Source organism: Podarcis bocagei, assembly GCF_964188305.1.
Source record: "Podarcis bocagei genome assembly, chromosome: 3".
In the NCBI taxonomy this organism is placed as follows: domain Eukaryota; kingdom Metazoa; phylum Chordata; class Lepidosauria; order Squamata; family Lacertidae; genus Podarcis; species Podarcis bocagei.
This window is the reverse complement of record NC_138127.1, coordinates 71,904,775-71,922,124: the sequence shown is the minus strand read 5'-3', so window position 1 is coordinate 71,922,124 and position 17,350 is coordinate 71,904,775. Positions and strand designations below refer to the sequence as shown.

The 17,350-nt window shown below is 42.9% G+C and overlaps 1 protein-coding gene across 5 annotated transcripts in view; it reads left to right on the top strand.

Moving 5' to 3' along the window:
• Positions 1-17,350, top strand: part of MDGA1 (MAM domain containing glycosylphosphatidylinositol anchor 1) — a 253,690-nt gene that overhangs the window by 112,436 nt on the left and 123,904 nt on the right. For all 5 annotated transcript variants that reach the window (XR_014005922.1, XR_014005923.1, XM_081186380.1 and 2 more), the window contains exons 7-8: positions 755-1,084; positions 3,240-3,533. Coding sequence is in view for 3 of the 5 variants with exons in the window: in XM_081186380.1 (XP_081042506.1) it covers positions 755-1,084; positions 3,240-3,533 (624 nt within the window). In the remaining 2 variants the exon portion in view is untranslated. The remainder of the gene's footprint in view (positions 1-754; positions 1,085-3,239; positions 3,534-17,350) is intronic.

The window sequence follows — 17,350 nt, the reverse complement described above, 5'->3', positions numbered from 1 at the left end:
AAAACAAACAAACCGCAAAATGGTTACGAAAAGATAAAACAAGAAAATCAAGAAAAATTCACAACCACACTTAAAATCTTGCAAAAGTTAAAATACTAAATCAGATTAAAATTACCTCAGCTTTCTAAACATAATACTAGCACTATGGGCTAGAGAATAATATTAAATATATTATTCTATTTCAATTTATTGTCTGCCCTTCACCAATTTAATGTTCAATATTAAAAGCAATTAGGCCTAGCACATATTCCAACTTGCCCACAAAGCTGTTTCCCCCCACCAAACCATGCCCACTTCCCCCTCACCTCGTGTCATATGTGATGTCAGGTGTGGATAAATAAGGACATGGCGAGTAATGAACAATCTGCAGCTTAAAGTGAGCTCCCAGTTGTTCCTTTCCAAGTGAAGCTTACTAACAATGAGCCCCACTAGAATCAGCTGCACTAAGGAGGTCCCCTATTGGGAATCAGGTTGGACAGTCTAGTCAGCAAACCCCACTATGTCCTTTCCCTGCTCTATGTCCTTTTTCAGGTGCAGGTTGAATGTAAATCATGCCTGCAACCAGACTTCTCAGGGGCTCAGCTGCCAAGCACTTAAATTGAACCCTTTGAGCTTTGGCAGGTGGCCCACAGGTATGTGAGAATTATGGTCTGGTTCATGGGCTGGATCCAGTTCCCCACCCCTGCCTTAGAAGGTACATGGTGCCGTTGCATTAAGTGACTATTCACCAGCTTGGCATTTGTGTCTCTTACAGCCATGAGGAATGTTACATTCCAGATCACGCCTGACGTGATCAAAGAGAGCGAGACCATCCAGCTAGGGCAGGACCTGAAGCTCTCATGCCATGTGGATGCTGTCCCCCAAGAGAAGGTTTTCTACTTCTGGTACAAAAATGGGAAGCTGGCCAAGATCTCAGACCGGCTAGTTGTCATCAGGAATGATCCAGAACTTCCTCCAGTGACTAGCAGCCTGGAGATAATTGACCTACGCTTCACTGACTATGGCACGTACCTGTGCGTTGCTTCTTTTCAAGGAGCACCCATTCCTGACCTCAGTGTTGAGGTGAACATTTCTTCAGAAACAGGTGAGCCTTCCGCATGGGCCTTCTTCTTGGACTATTGAGGAGGTTGAATTAAGTTAAAGAACTTCATATACCTCAGCAAAATCTTTGTGGGAAATTTTGAAAAAGCAGCCCAAGAATAGGAGTGCAAAGTTTAATCAATCAAACTGGCACATTTGCTTTAATCGCATGGCACATGCATAGGCACACAGAAACAAATGAATATATCTTCCATTGGAGGAGCTAGATAAGTGCACCACAGTGAAGTTCTTCCTCCCCTTTCCAAATTTGATTAAAAAGGTCCTTAAAGAAGGCTTTCCACCCAGTCTGTGTCCAAAGGTAGCAGGTGGGTCTAGTCACTTCATATTTCTGAGTGAAACCATTGTGGAATAAGCATGTGTGCAGTACATATAAGATCATCTTGGTAAATTGTGGCCTCACTTGTGGGATTGTACTTCTTCAAATAAAAAGTGAGGTACCACCTGTCTGGATGCTTCCCCGTGTTTTGAGTTGTGTTTTTTTAAGTCTGCTTATAGAACAATAACATTTCAAGGAGAAGACTTTTAGACTAGGCTAGATTTTGCTATGCAGATTGGCTCTGAGAGACCTAAAAAGAGAGAATCTGATTACATTCTTCCTCGGGGTTATATCTCTCAATGTTGTAGCTGAGAGGGGCAAAGCATTTGGGCAGCTGGAGTACAGGGCATTTTGAAGCATCTTTACTACCAAGGCCATCATTTGCACATTATGGAAATTAGAGCTGCATGCTCCAGAGAAAATTTCCATATCAGGATCCTTGGCAGTCCTTTCCTACTCTCTAACACAGGGAAACGAAGAGGTGGTTTTAAATTCTCCTTTATGTGATCTTTAAGAAATGTTGAATGATTGCATTGAACAGCAGCTCTTTCCTCTCATGGCCAGTGGACCACAATGGTGGGCTAGGAAGAGGGAAGCAGTTCTGTGTTCCCTGTCTCTCTGGCTTCATCCCACAACTGAGGCCACAGCTTAGCAAGATGGCCATCCACAGTAGGAGACTCTGGAGAGACAGCTTTAATTAAAAACTCCACAAATGTAATTTACACGTTTTCCCCTTGGAGAAAATTGTCTCCTGCCAGGTGAGCGTGTGCCAGCGGTGCTGAGCTGGAAGGGTGCAGCTCTGTCTTCGCACCGTAGAGAAGAGGATCTGATGAGATTCCTCAACCCACGGGAGACCTGCAAATTGAAAATTCACCTCCTTATTGCCTGGCAAAGTTGCCGCTGGAGATACTGGCGGCTGGAGCCAGCCTAAATATACTCTTAAGGCAGCTATGTACTCCTTTTGTGTGTTATTAAAATAATCACACTCTCCCTTGCCCTAATATACGTGGGTCACACTGAGCCATCACTGGGCAGTGCAGGTTAAAATGACTTCAGGACTTCTGAGTTTCATCTAAGGAGGAATAATACAAGCCCTCTGGCACATGAAAGCATCAGTGTACTGCATATGGAAACAACAGAGGCAGCTGGAGATGGGAAATTTTAGAGAAGGAGGAGACATTTCTTTCTGTGATCTTCAGGTGTTCCATCCCTGGGCTTGGCAAAACTTGGCTTTTACAGAGGTAGAGGACTCAGGCAGCAGAGATGAATCCCAAGTTTCATCTTGATGGCAGGGGTCAGAAATCTGTAGCCCCACCACCCCACCCCACCCCCAAAAGTTGCTGGACTACCTGTCCCACTAACCCTGACCTTTGGCCATGCTGGCTACTGCTGATGGCAGTTGATGTCCAACAACATCTGGAACCTCCAAGGTTCCTTCAAACGCTGTGATTCTGTGAAAGCAGTATATAAGTACAGCAAGTACTGATTTTTAAGAACATTTCCAAACTAAGGTGGATTCTGAGTAAAACCTAGCAGAAAAAGGAAAGCTCCTCCCTATGACTGGCAAAAGCCAGATATTTGCAAAATAAGGAATTGTGTGCATTTACTAGATAATTTAGTCAGGTTAAAGGATTTAACCTCTACTCCTCTGGGAGCTCAGACTTCAGCAACCCTTAACAAAGGATTTGGATTTTATTTTTTATCACCACCACCTTATTGCAATGCACCCATTTAACAAACTCCTAAGTATTTTTGTTGTGCTAAGCAAGCGAGGTGCAGCACAGTATGTGAATGGTCCTTTCTTGTCGTCTTCTCCCATTAGTGCCTCCATCCATCATGGTGCCCAAAGGTCAGTCCACCATCACTGTGCGTGAAGGCTCTAGGGCAGAGTTGCAGTGCGAAGTCCGGGGGAAGCCCAAGCCTCCCATCCTTTGGTCCAGAGTAGATAAGGAGGCTCCTATGCCCTCAGGTGCCATGACAGTGGAGACAAGCGACGGGAAGCTGCATTTGGAGAAAGTCACCCGAGAACTGAGTGGGACTTACAAGTGCCAGACAGCCAGGTACAATGGCTTCAACATTAGACCCCGGGAAGCCCTGGTGCAGCTCAATGTACAGTGTGAGTACAGCGGTAGAATTTCATTGCTCTTTGCTTCTATGCATCAGTGTTCTAGTTGCTTCAGAGGTGAAAGTGCATGCCTCTAGGAAGAGCATCTCTCGTTGGACCTAGTTGTTCTCTGTTTTCCCTTGGAATAACAAAATCCACATGCATGAAGAGTGCAATTGAGATACTACAACTTGAAAGAACCTACATACAGTGGTGCCTCGCAAGACGAAATTAATCCGTTCCGCGAGTCTCTTCGTCTTGTGTTTTTTTTGTCTTGCGAAGCACGGCTATTAGCGGCTTAGCGGCTATTAGTGGCTTAGCGGCTATTAACGGCTTAGCGGCTATTAACGGCTTAGCGGCTTTAAGAAAAAGGAAACAAACTCGCAAGAACTCGCAAGACGTTTCGTTTTGCGAAGCAAGCCTATAGGGAAATTCGTCTTGCGGAACGACTCAAAAAACGCAAAACCCTTTCGTCTAGCGAGTTTTTCGTCTTGCGAGGCATTCGTCTTGCGGGGTACCACTGTATTTGAAAAAACCTCAGTATGGTGAAATGATGGGCTTTCCATCATTTCACCAATGATTGAATTAACTCTTCCGGAACTGAAGCTGTCTGCCACTTCCAATCTCCTTGCTTGGACTCTTTTGGCAAGAAAGAATTGCTGGCTCTTCCCACCTCCATTTCTTTTTTTACTCCTTGGGTTCATTGGTGTGTCACAAATGACTGACTTAAGCATTAGATAGATAGATAGATAGATAGATAGATAGATAGATAGATAAATTTATTGTCATTGTCCGTATATACACAGTATACACAACAACGAAAATCAAACACCCACCCAAAGACCGGGTTCACATATACACTTGCACGTATTAGATGTGAGTAGGTGGCTTTTATCATTAATATTGTTGGCTAGGATTGCTGTGGACTTATTTGCAGTTGGATGTGCAACTCTGACTTTCTTTTCTCTTGATGGCCTTGTGATGCCTTCTTGTTCCATAATAAGATTCTAAACAGAAACCCTTGAAAACCATGACTACCTAGGTGAAGTTTCGCTTTACTTCACTTAAATAGGGAGAACATATGAATTGATTTTATTTTGTCAAGCCAGATAAGAAGTTGGGTTAACCCTGTTTCTGTGGTCCTTCTCATGCCCATCTTCACACTACAGTGAACATGACAAACTGCAAACCATGTGCTCTGTTTACATTCACAAGTCATGGATGTTTTAATTTCAGGACTGTTTCAAAAATAAGACTTCCTTTTATATTTTGGTATATTATGAGGCAGCAAGCAGATAACTTAGACTCTCATCTGGGAGCATAATTTTAGCAGCATTCCAATGTTGGGTCAATGGCAGAGTCTGAAAGGCGTTTATTGGAGTCTGGTCAGATACAGTGTAAGGCCAGTTTGCCCATGATGAGAGGAGATATTTAATCTCTGTGCTCTGGAAAGATGCCACTCAGTTACTCTCTATGACCTTGGATGATCCAAGTTATTTGGGAGTCAGCCAGAAGGCAATGTGATTCCAAATATGTTGCCTTCTGGCTGGCCCAGAACCAACTCACATCGGACATGGATCAGTCACAGCTGTAGCAAAGCAGTATGTTTGGTGTGTGTGTATTTTAAGGATGGATTTTTCCCTAGCGTTCATAGTGTAGCAGCTTTCTTGATAGCATATGTGAATAATGCGCTCTTTGCAGGTGATCAAATGCTGAACCGGGCAGAATTTTTAATACCTGAGACAGGATGAAAGCAATTTGGCACTTTCACTCTCCAGGTCTGGGATGAAGTCATTGCTTGATGTTATTAATGGGAGTGGTGAATTGAAGGCATGTGGAGATAACTCTTTTTGCAAAGGTAGCCTCCCATCAGGAGAATTTCAGGACCATATTTCCTGTGGAATGTAGGTGGCTTTGGGAATGAGAAGCTGGCAGGTGTGGGATTAAGAGAGAGAATGTTAATTTGCACCATCAGGCACCATCCCTGGGCTGCTGTCACCAAATAGCATGCTTACAGCACACACAGCATCGCTTATTAGAACCAGCCGTTCTTTCTATGCACTCCCCCCTTTCTCCTGCAGAAATAAAGAAATCTGTACTGAAAACCTGGACAGAGCCGAGCATATGCCCTCAATTTTGTTGTCTAAATCTCCCTGAAAAGCAATATCACAGAGCAAACAACTCGAGGTGCAGTTTAAAGATGCTAGGTTCAAATTACAATTGGATCCTGATGAGCATATCTCCACGCACACACACCCGCCCTCCACACACAAATATAATATTACCCGAGTGAATCAAGAAGAAGAAGAAGAAAACATACACGAAATGCAACACAGGCCTTGAGCTAGCATAACCTTTGCTCCCTGCAAGCCATGCTTTTCAACCCAGGACCCAGCCTTTGAAAACAGGCCGCTGTTCCCCTTCCCTTCTCCTCTCTTTCATGCGATACTTGCTTCCTGTTGTTAAGCATGGTTTCACAACAAGAACAGAAGAAGAGCCTGCTGGATCAGGCCAATGGCCCATCTAGTCCAGCATCCTGTTCTCACAGTGGCCAACCAGGAAACCCCACAAGCAGGACCCAAGCACAACAAGAGCACTCTGTCCTTCATTTCTCAGCAACTGGAGGGGCAGCCATTGATTGCCTTATCCTCCGTGAATTTGTATAATCCTCCTTAAAAGCCACCCAAGTTGGTGGTCATCACTGCCTTGGGTGCTTCATTGGGTGTCCATGAGTTCCATGAGGGAACTTTGCCCATGCCATGTGTAAATTTATTAACTTAAATCATGCCACTTCTTTCGCACCTTTTATTTAAACTGAAAAGTCCCAAATGCTGCAACCTTTCTTCATAGGGCAGTCGCTCTGTCCCCTTGATTGACCTTTTCTGAAACTCTTCCAACTCTACAGTGTCCTTTTTGAGATTGGGTGACCAGAACTGTACACAGCATTCCAAATGTGCTTGCACCATAGATTTGCATGGTAGCATTACGATATCAGCAGTCTTATTTACAACCACTAGGATGGGATTTCAAAGCTGTCACACATTGTACAAAGAGGGAAGATGAAAGGAGTGTGTTCTCAAGGCTGGTTTCCAATCTACAAACAGAGAAACCAACGTTGTGTTTCTACCAGATCACAGAATCGAGGCACTCTTACTAAGGCATGGTTCAAATTATCATTTTAAGGTTCATTTTGGTGGAACTATCGCAAACAGAATTTATCAGCTTATGAGTGGATTGTACAGTGCAGTGTTTTCAATGGGCCTTTGAACTGCAGCTTATTATACCCCTACTCAAAACTTGTTCCAGAAAGTTTCCAGGGATCTCGTGGCGAGTTGTGATTCAAAGATGTATTTATTGAAAGAATCCCAGGATAGGTTTGCCATACCTTTGATCTCATTGCATTGCAAACGAACTGAAATGGCTGTATGAACTCGCATGCAGATTTTGGTCATTTCAGGGAAGGGCAAGCCATCGTACCCTGCACAGTCTTGGTCAAGAGACCTTGCAGTTCCTTCTTTAGGACCATCTGCTGAATCATTTTCAGAATCTTTCTGATCTTTAAAAGAGAGCTTCATTATTTGGAAAGCACCGCAACACTCGGGGTCACCTCCATGCCCTCGTTGCTGGTCCCTCTCCTTCTCATGTGGGGAGTGAAGCATTATAGACGGGTGCGTGCATGTGCTCCACTTAATTGAGCCACTGCTCTCCAGCACGAGCAGCTCATTAGCTTTATGACTTGCCCTGGAATTCTAATCTTGTCGGAAATGGGAATCGTGTGGTTGCTGAAGGCTCTCTGATGAGAGCGCAAATTTTTCCTCCACTTGTTCTTTCCAACTGAGAATCTGCTCTGATGATGAGTGTGTGTTATAGGTATATATTTGTGCCTGTGCACGCTTGTGACTTGCTTTTGAACTGGCTCTCTTGGGGGAAAGTGAATTCTGGGTGATAATTTGGTTGTTTTGCTGATTTGTTCCAAAGCTAAAGTTGCAAAAAAAGAGAGAGGGGGGAAAAATCAATACGGCAGATCTGATTAGATGTCAGAACCTGTTTCTCTGTTTGTTTTTTCTTCTTCTTTTCCTTTTCCTTTCCACCCACCAATATATAGTTTTGTATCGTGGCACACAAAGCTCTGAAATTAGCTTTGCTAGCGATACTGCTACACTGGGAAGTTGGGGGGGGGGAGTGGGGCAGAGGCTTACAAACTTCTAATCTCTTGGAGATGGTTATTTGTCATCCATGTGTTTTGAAAATAGGAATAAATCACTGCACGCTACTTACAGGAATGAGCTAATGGTAAAATGTTCAGACTTTAGTTATGGTGGGGGGGGGGTTAGGTGCACATCTAGGAATTTTTATTTTAATGTGTCTGCCTAACAGTGGGAAATCCAAATGGGGCAAACGTGTTTCCAAGTATTTTTTAATATTATTGTATTCATATAATGAGGAATGATTAAGAGAGTTGGATATATTTACCCTGGAAAAGAAAATACTGGGATGTGATGTGATGATGTGATAGCCACCTTCAAATTTCTGAAAGGCTGTCACAAGGAAGATGGAGCAAGTTTGTTTTCTGCTGCTCTGGAGGGTAGGACCAAACCAATGGATTCAAATTACACACAACACACACACACACACACACACAGAGAGAGAGAGAGAGAGAGAGAGAGAGAGAGAGAGAGAGAGAGAGAGAGGGAAGAACTTTCTGACAGTAAAAGCTGTTCAGCCGTGGAATGAATTACCTCAGAAAGTTGTTTTTGAAGGTTTTAAACAGAGGTTGGATGGTGCTCTGTCAGGGATGCTTTAGTTGCGATTCCTGCATTGCAGGAAACTGGACTAGATGACCCTTGGGATCCCTTCTAACTCTACAGGCCCTGCTCCTGCCTCTAACCAGCTGACCCAGGGCAGGGCCTGACAAGTTTTATAAGAACTGCTGCTGCTGCTCAGCAGAGAGGGCTTCTTCTTTTAAATTGTTTTTTATATCCTTTTAAATTCTTTTTTTTTTTAAGTGTTTTAACAGTTTTTAAATGAGTTGTAAGGGCATTATGTGGGATGTGCCTGGGAGGAGAGGAGTGCCAGGCAAAAAACAGTTCCTTTTTAACCAGGCCTTTAGTGGCTTTGATTGACATCCTTTGCCCTTTTAAAAAGTGGGGTTTTTTTGGGGGGGTGCTATTGGGTTGTTGTTTTCATTTTGATTATATATTTTGTGGTTTGATATTTTGATTTTGTTCTGGGTATAGGGCAGTATAAAAATTCAATAATAAAAATTATGATTATAATTATAATACAGTGGTACCTCGGGTTAAGAACTTAATTCGTTCTGGAGGTCCATTCCTAACCTGAAACTGTTCTTAACCTGAGGTACCACTTTAGCTAATGGGGCCTCCTGCTGCCGCCGCACCACCGCTGCACAATTTCTGTTCTCATCCTGAAGCAAAGTTCTTAATCCGAGGTACTATTTCTGGGTTAGCGGAGTCTGTAACCTGAAGCATCTGTAACCTGAAGCATCTGTAACCCGAGGTACCACTGTAGGCATAAGGTGATCCTTTTAAGTAGACAGGTTCTTTCTTTAGGGTGGGTTTCTGATGCCTGCATTTTGCAGCCTGGATTCCCAACTCCAGAAAAGCTCTTCCCCTATAGCAACACCATGCGTCTTTCAAAAGCATGCTTCTTTCCATCCTGGCTTGCCTCAGGGACTCTCAGATAAAAGATTTCCTGAATTTCATGGGGCTGGCTCAGAGCACCCAACATCTTCAAACCACACAGAGGAAAAGGTCCTCCCCAATCCTCCAGTCCTAATGATAAGTTGGGATCAGCATGGCTATCACAATCCAAATTAAATATATAATGTTGTTTCTTTTATTCTTCATAATATATACACAACTCCATGGGTGGTGGTATCGAAAACTGTTGCCGAAAACTGTTGCCATTAGTTTGGGATGCATTTTCCTTCATTCTAGAATAACTTATTTGATTACTTTCCCCCCTGATTTGTGTACCTGCTATAAAACTTTAAGGATAGGGGTATAAGTTGTTATAGGGTATTGGGTGGATCCAGACTAAATTAGTTGAACTGACGTCCTGTTGAAATCAGTGGGATGAGTCATGACTTAAATTAAGTTACATTGATTTTAGTGGAAGGCAAGTACAACTAACTTAGTTTGGTTCTCATCCAATCCTCTTAATCCGCTAGTTAATTTTAATAATTTTTTAAGGCTGCAATCCAATAACACACTTACCTGGGAGTAAGACCTATTGTACAACAGGATTCACCTCTGAACAAACAGATACAGGAATGTGCTATGACTCTCTTTTATTTATTTGGAATTCATTAAACTCAGTGATATTGGTTTTCTGAAGGAGAAACTGGGGGGGGGAGAATTCCCATGCAAGTTAGGGTAATTTACGGAAGGTAATTTTCAGTTTGTATCAGAAATTTTTCAGATGTCTTAGAAAGTGATCCAACTTAGCATGTTTATTTTTCTTGTATTTAGGAAGCTGCTAAAAACATTGAAATTGCGAAACTTGCCTAATATTTCTTTGCAGTTGGCATCCATTCATTGTTACCAATAAAGCTTTGTGAACTTTTATGCGAAATAATTATGCACTGGAAAACCCACTGATTCCCACTTCGCAGATTAAACGTCATAAGATTATTCTAGTTCAAGTTTTTACTACTTCTTCTTTTTTTTAAGTGTATAAAGAAAGCGCAAAGCAATTTACAGTTGGAGGGAAAGAGAAGTCTCAATCCACATTTTAATCCTCATTTTAAATTTAACCTACTTTGCTGCTTTGTGTCTCACAAACTACAAACAACTGGGTGGAGGGAGGCAAAATCCAGGGCAACCCCATACCCTCCCTTTGTCTGTCTGTCTGTCTGTCTGTCTGTCTGTCTGTCTTTCTCTGCTATACAGTTTTCTGTAATCTCCTTTACACAGTAGACCACACAATCATCAGCAATACATGAAATTGCTGTATAGATTCAGCTTGAGTGTAGGCCTCTGAGATGACATGCCTGAGTCAGCATCTTGACCGAAAACAGAGTAGCAAATCTTCCAATCTAAAGCATTTCCTCTCCCTGCATTGAGACAGGGAGTTGCATACAGCCAGTCTCTTCTAAGTTCCTGGATCAGAGCAGTCGTCTTCTCCCCACTTTCTAACTTATAACAGCAGTCAGGGTGAGAAGAAGCTGAAACCAAACATTAGGCAAAATTGAAATTTCTCTTATGTCAAAACATCTGTAGGAGTTTTAGAGAGGTTAAAAGAATTAAAGGGCGTCGTCAGACATCCTTTGTATTGCACATTCATTTGTGCTCATGATGTTATTGGGGCAGTGACATATGATCCCACTTTCAATACTGCTTGTGCCTGCACAAGTTTTAGGGCGGTCATACTGCTTCATTTCCAACCAGTGCATATCCTGTAAATTCCTACTGAAATCCTGCAACTTTTCACACCACATATGTTCTGCTTTACATTTGTTCTGCTTTTCTTGTGCTATAGCTCCTCCGGACAGCAATACAGTAGTAGCATCAGGGAAGCACCCCCAGAGCAAAACAAAGCAGCATAAATCTACCACCAATGCGCTATCATCAAAAACATGGTGCAAAAAAACACCCACAATAAAACACCAGTTGTGGGGAGGGGGCTTGGTAAGATTAACAAGATTGCTTGGGGTGTGTATGCGAGATGGCATTCTCTTATCTTTGAGTGAACATTTGTGCAGTCTGACAAATATCTCTACAGCTGCATATGCTAAGGTTACCAGATTTTTTTCAATGAATTTGGGGACACTTATTGTTCGCTACATACATGTGAATGCCGAGAAAGCTGTAAATCCAGGGACTGTCCCCGGGAAACGGAGGCATCTGGTAACCTTAGTATATGCTGTTCTCTGGGGTCCTAGGAGAAAAGTGGAGTGGTTAGTGTCAAAGTAGGACTGGGGAGAGATCTATGTTCAAATCCCCACTCAGCCACGAAGCTCAGGGGATGACTTTGGGCTTCTCCAGCCCAACCCAAGGTTGTTATTGTGTTGGGCGGGGGAAGAAAACTAGGTATGCCTACTTGAGGTCCTTGGAGGGAAAGGTAGGACATACTGTAAATACAATAAATAAATACAACTTACAGCAGAAAAGGCATCAGAGAAGTACTATGGTCTCTTTCTTCTATTGCTTAAATGAAGGAGGGGATGGATAATAACAAGTAGCTGAACAAGGAAAGACCTGTGAATGTTGAACCCAGCTTGATATGCTTGAAGATGCATTGCACTCCCTGTGCTATAATTTCCCCATCTTTAAAGTGGAGATAAGTCTGACCCTTCCCACCAGAGGTTTCTGAGACTTAATTAGTGGTTTCAGAGCACTTTGAAATCCTTTAATAAAAGGCACACTAGATGAGGCAAGGTTTATTATTATTATAAACACCATCTACCAGACGCCTCAGGTCATGGAGTCACAAGTGAAATTAAACGCATCAGCCACCATGATGCATATTAAAACTTGTGGCAGGCAGGTGAGATTAGAAAGGTTTTTGAGGCCAGCCTGCAACGTTTCAGTATTGGAAATCGTCCCCATGGAAGGAGGCGAGAGGCCGACAGATGGCAGATAAACAGGATCTGGACTAGTCTATGCAGTTCATTTTATAGCCCACGAGATACTAACTGCGAACAGCATCCCTGTCTGGCATCCATTGTTCGAGTTGCTGAGCTCCTGCAGGGCCACTTCTGCAAAAACGGCTCACAATTGCACAGTAACGTAATTCCAGTATGCATTATACATGGTCAGATGTGTTTGTCCGTTTATTTGAACAATTCACTTATATACCGCCTTTCTGCCAAGGCACTCAAGGTGGCTGTGAAATAACGTCTTGCAATTTAATTTAAATGATACAAAAGAGAAAAGCAAGGCAGGAGAGGAAAACAAACAGATTTGGGTATTGTGACCATTGCATGAGACAGGTTGAGAAAGGGAGGAGCCAGAGGGCTTTTGGTCCTAGCCAAGCAGAAGCGGAGAGGGGATCTAGCTCTCACGCCTCTCCTTTTGAGGTGATTATGGAATGGTGATTATGAGGAGAATCCAAATGGCAGCTGGTCCCAGTTAAAGAAGTGCTGGCTCATGGTTTCATTTCTCCTTCATATACAGCTAGTTGGAATGTTCAGGTTGCCATGTCCATGATCTCATAATGCAGCCAAGGACACTTTCCGTTGGGCAGGTGTGCAATCAGAGTGCTGTGTAATCCTGAGCCAAAATATACCAATTGGTGACTTAATAAAGAACGTTTTGAAGACCTAGACCACTGTTGCAGAAGCAGCTATCATCTGAATTTTAAAATAGCTACTTCTCTTATTAGACACAAATACATTATCTGAGAACAGCCAAATTCTTCAAAGATCCATAGAACTGTAGAGCCGCAAACAGCCTAGAGATCATTTATTCCAAGGATGACAACATGGTTCCCCCCTGGATGTTGCTGGACTATAATTCCCATCAGCCCCAGCCAGTATAGCAAGTGGCACAGAGGATGGGAGTTGTAGTCCAAGGGCATCACATTGGGCCCTCCAATGAGACTGAAGGTACATTCTTTCACCTATGGTGGACATGCCCAAGGATTAAGACATTCTGGGAGATGATTTATAACGAAATGAAAAAGGTATTCAAATATACCTTCCTGAAGAAACCAGAGGCCTTTCTCCTGGGCATGGTCGGCCAATTGGTGCCAAAGAAGGATAGAACTTTTTTTATGTATGCAACAACAGCAGCAAGAATACTCATCGCGAAGTATTGGAAGACACAAGATTTACCCACCCAGGAAGAATGGCAGATGAAGTTGATGGACTATATGGAATTGGCGGAAATGACTGGCAGAATCTGAGACCAGGGAGAAGAGTCGGTGGAAGAAGACTGGAAAAAGTTTAAAGACAATTTACAGAAATACTGCAAAATTAATGAATGTTAGAAAAATGTTGGAATGAAGTTATATGGCTTTAGTAGAAATGTTATAAGGAATTAAGTATAAATAGATTAATAGAATATTAAAGGGAAAAAATAAGGTCAGAATGTTAAGATAATTTTAGGATAGAAAACAGAGGAAGATGGAAAGGAATTGCTGAAATAATTAACAGAAGTGGAATACAAAAAGGGAGGTGTGAGGAGGTCGCTGAAATAAGTGAATGAAAGATAAGATATTGAAATTATTTGATGTGTTTTAAATTGCTTTTGTTTTGTTTTTTTGTTAGTTTTATGTGTTAGTGTTTTGTGTTAGTGTTAGTGTTATGTAGTGTTTTTGCATTGTATTGTTTATTCTTTTTTTGTTTGTTTTCTGTAGTGTTTAAATTGTTGGAAAAGCAATAAATATTATTTTAAAAAAAAAACACACATTGGGCCCTCCAATTTATTCCACCTCTGTACTTAACTGTGTGTCAGAAACAGAGAGCAAAAGCAAGGTACCTCATGCTAGTGGCAGTTGCTTGTTACAGGATATGTTTGATAAATACACACCCAGATAATTTAAGCCTGCACTTATTGCAGAAAAAGTTGAGAAAAATACTGACTTCACAAGGGTTTCCCCACTCCCATTCATCTGCAAAACAAATGTTAAATAGCTTTGCGTAGTTAAATAATTATACTGTACTAACAAATTGAAAGTCTCTTTCTCAGCCAGTGAATTCTTTACAATTCCAAATATGTGACCACACTAGTTAAACTTTGAAGACTTTTCCGCATAACCTCTGACAGCATACTACAATTTCATTTTAGCCATTATGCATTTTCCCCCCAGTGACAACAGCATGATAGCCCATATCACAGCAGAGGCGAATAGCCTTCTACCCAGAGGAAACTGACATGATGCTGCTTGCATTTTGGGGAAGGAAAAGGCTAGATATGCACTCCTCCACAGGAGCAGCAGTGTGTGTCCAGAAAGCTTTTTCAAACCCCTAATAAAAGGTTCACATTATGGCTCTGGCATTGCTGAGGTGAAAACACTGCTGGCTTTTCAGAAATGAAGTAAATTCTGGTCTGTCACCTCAGTGCCAAAACAGACCTTCCTCTATTTTTATTCCAAGGCCCCTCAAAGCTGCATAGGAAGAGGCCTTACAGGAACTGGTAAGGAGAAAGAGTGATTTATATCTATGAACTTTTGAGAGAGTGATTGCATCATAAGTAAAGAAGATTTCACCCCATACCTGAATTATGGTGCAGCACTGTGATGCAAATGTCATCGGAATCAATTCTGATGCCAGTTTTGTGCCTATTTATCCTTTTGCATAGAGGTTAACCCGTTTGCTCCTCTGCAGAGGAGCATTGCTAGCAGATGATATCACATGGGATAATGATGTGAGAGGAAGGCATTGATGTGAGAGGAAGGCATCCAGTTCTGACATCATAGGTTGTGGTGTTTTTCAACTCCAAGCATGCCTGGAGCAGACCATTTGGATTCCTTCCAATCGGGATTCAGGCCTCATCATGGGACTGAAACTGCCTTGGTCATGCTGGTCAATGATCTCTGGCGAGCTAGGGACAAAGGTGAGAGCTGTTTCCTAGTTCTGCTGGATCTCTCAGTGGCTTTTGATACCATCGGCCATAACATCCTTCTGGACCGTCTAGAGGGACTGGGAGCTGGGGGCACTGTACAGTGGTTCTGCTCCTTCCTCCTGGGCCGTGTCCAGAAAGTGGTAGTGGGGGATGAGTGTTCAGACCCCTGGGCTCTCACTTGTGGGATGCCTCAGGGTTCTGTCCTCTCCCCCGTGCTCTTTAACATCTACATGAAGCCGCTGGGAGAGATCATCAGGGTGTGTGGGCTGGGTGTTCATCAATATGTGGATGATACCTAGCTCTACCTCTCTTTTAAATCAGAACCAGTGAAGTTGGTAAAGGTCCTGTGTGAGTGTCTGGCGGTGGTTGGAGGATGGATGGCGGCTAATGGCTTGAGGTTGAATCCTGACAATACAGAAGTACTGTTCTTGGGGGACAGGGGGCGGGCTGGCATGGAGGATTCCCTGGTCCTGAATGGGGTAACTGTGCCCCCGAAGGACCAGGTGCACAGCCTGGGAGTCATTTTGGACTCACAGCTGTCCATGGAGGTGCAGGTTAATTCTGTGTCCAGGGCAGCTGTCTACCAGCTCCATCTGGTACGCAGGCTTAGACCCTACCTGCCCGTGGACTGCCTCGCCAGAGTGGTGCATGCTCTAGTTATCTCTGCAATGTGCTCTACGTGGGGTTACCTTTGAAGGTGACCATATAACACCAATCCTGAGAGATCTGCATTGGCTCCCAGTACGTTTCTGAGCACAATTCAAAGTGTTGGTGCTGACTTTTAAAGCACTAAACAGCCTTGGTCCTGTATACCTGAAGGAGTGTGTCAACCCCCATCGTTCGGCCTGGACACTGAGGTCCAGTTCCGTGGGCCTTCTGGCAGTTCCCTCTCTGCGAGAAGTGAGATTAACAGGGAACCAGGCAGAAGGTCTTCTCAGTAGTGGTGCCTGCCCTGTGGAACTCCCTCCCAGCAGATGTCAAGGCAATAAGCAACTATTTTACTTTTAGAAGACATCTGAAGGCAGCCCTGTTTATGGAAGTTTTTAATGTTTAATGCTGTATTGTGTTTTTAATATTCGGTTAGGAGCGGCCCAAAGTGGTGGGGATACCCAGCCAGATGAGCGGGGTATATTATTATTATTATATAGTTATGGTTCATGGGGCAGTAAAACCACACACACGAGCAACAGTAAGCATCCAATGAAAATAACAAAAAGAAGACCAGTCTCAAAAATGCTGAAGAGTCATTCACTTTTTCTCAATTTCCAACTTGTTTCAGCCCAAATTATCCTTCCTTGGGGACTTTTCTATTAAAAAAATAAAAGGACAATTAATAAGCCATGCTTAAAACATATAAATACATAACAAAATCACGCATTTGCTTAAAACAAATATTTGCTCTGTTTCCAGTCTTTTTCTGTAGATAAAACAGTTTGGGGGAGTGATCACAGTAATATGTGTCGGAAAGGAAGAAGTCAAAGGACTGGAGGAGAAATAGTAAGGCCCAGAAGAAGCAACAGGTGGAGATCAGTGGTGTCTGTGTCTGTTAAAAAAAGAAAGCAATGCATGTCTGCCTGGCTCTTGGCATACGAAACGTTTTTGGTAGGTGCCTTCATGGCTTAAAGGCTTTGGCCATCCCTGCTGTAGGTCACTAGTGCATGAAGGTTGATCTTCCTTTGCAGCAGATAATAATAATAATAATAATAATAATAATAATAATAATAATAATAATAATAACAACAACAACAACAACAACAACAACAACAACAACAATAATAATAATAATAATTTATTATTTATACCCCGCCCATCTGGCTGGGTTTCCCCAGCCACTGGGCGGCTTCCAAAAGAATATTAAAATACTATGATACATCAAACATTAAAAGCTTCCCTAAACAGGGCTGCCTTCAGATGTCTTCTAAAAGTCTGGTAGTTGTTGTTCTCTTTGACATCTGGTGGGAGGGCGTTCCACAGGGAGGGCGCCACTACCGAGAAGGCCCTCTGCCTGGTTCCCTGTAGCCTCACTTCTCGCAATGAGGGAACCGCCAGAAGGCCCTCGGTGCTGGACCTCAGTGTCCGGGTAGAACGATGGAGGTGGAGACGCTCCTTCAGGTATACTGGACCGAGGCCGTTTAGGGCTTTAAAGGTCAGCACCAACACTTTGAATTGTGCTCGGAAACGTACTGGGAGCCAATGTAGGTCTTTCAAGACCGGTGTTATATGGTCTCGGCGGCCGTTCCCAGTCACCAGTCTGGCTGCTGCATTCTGGATTAGTTGTAGTTTCCGGGTCACCTTCAAAGG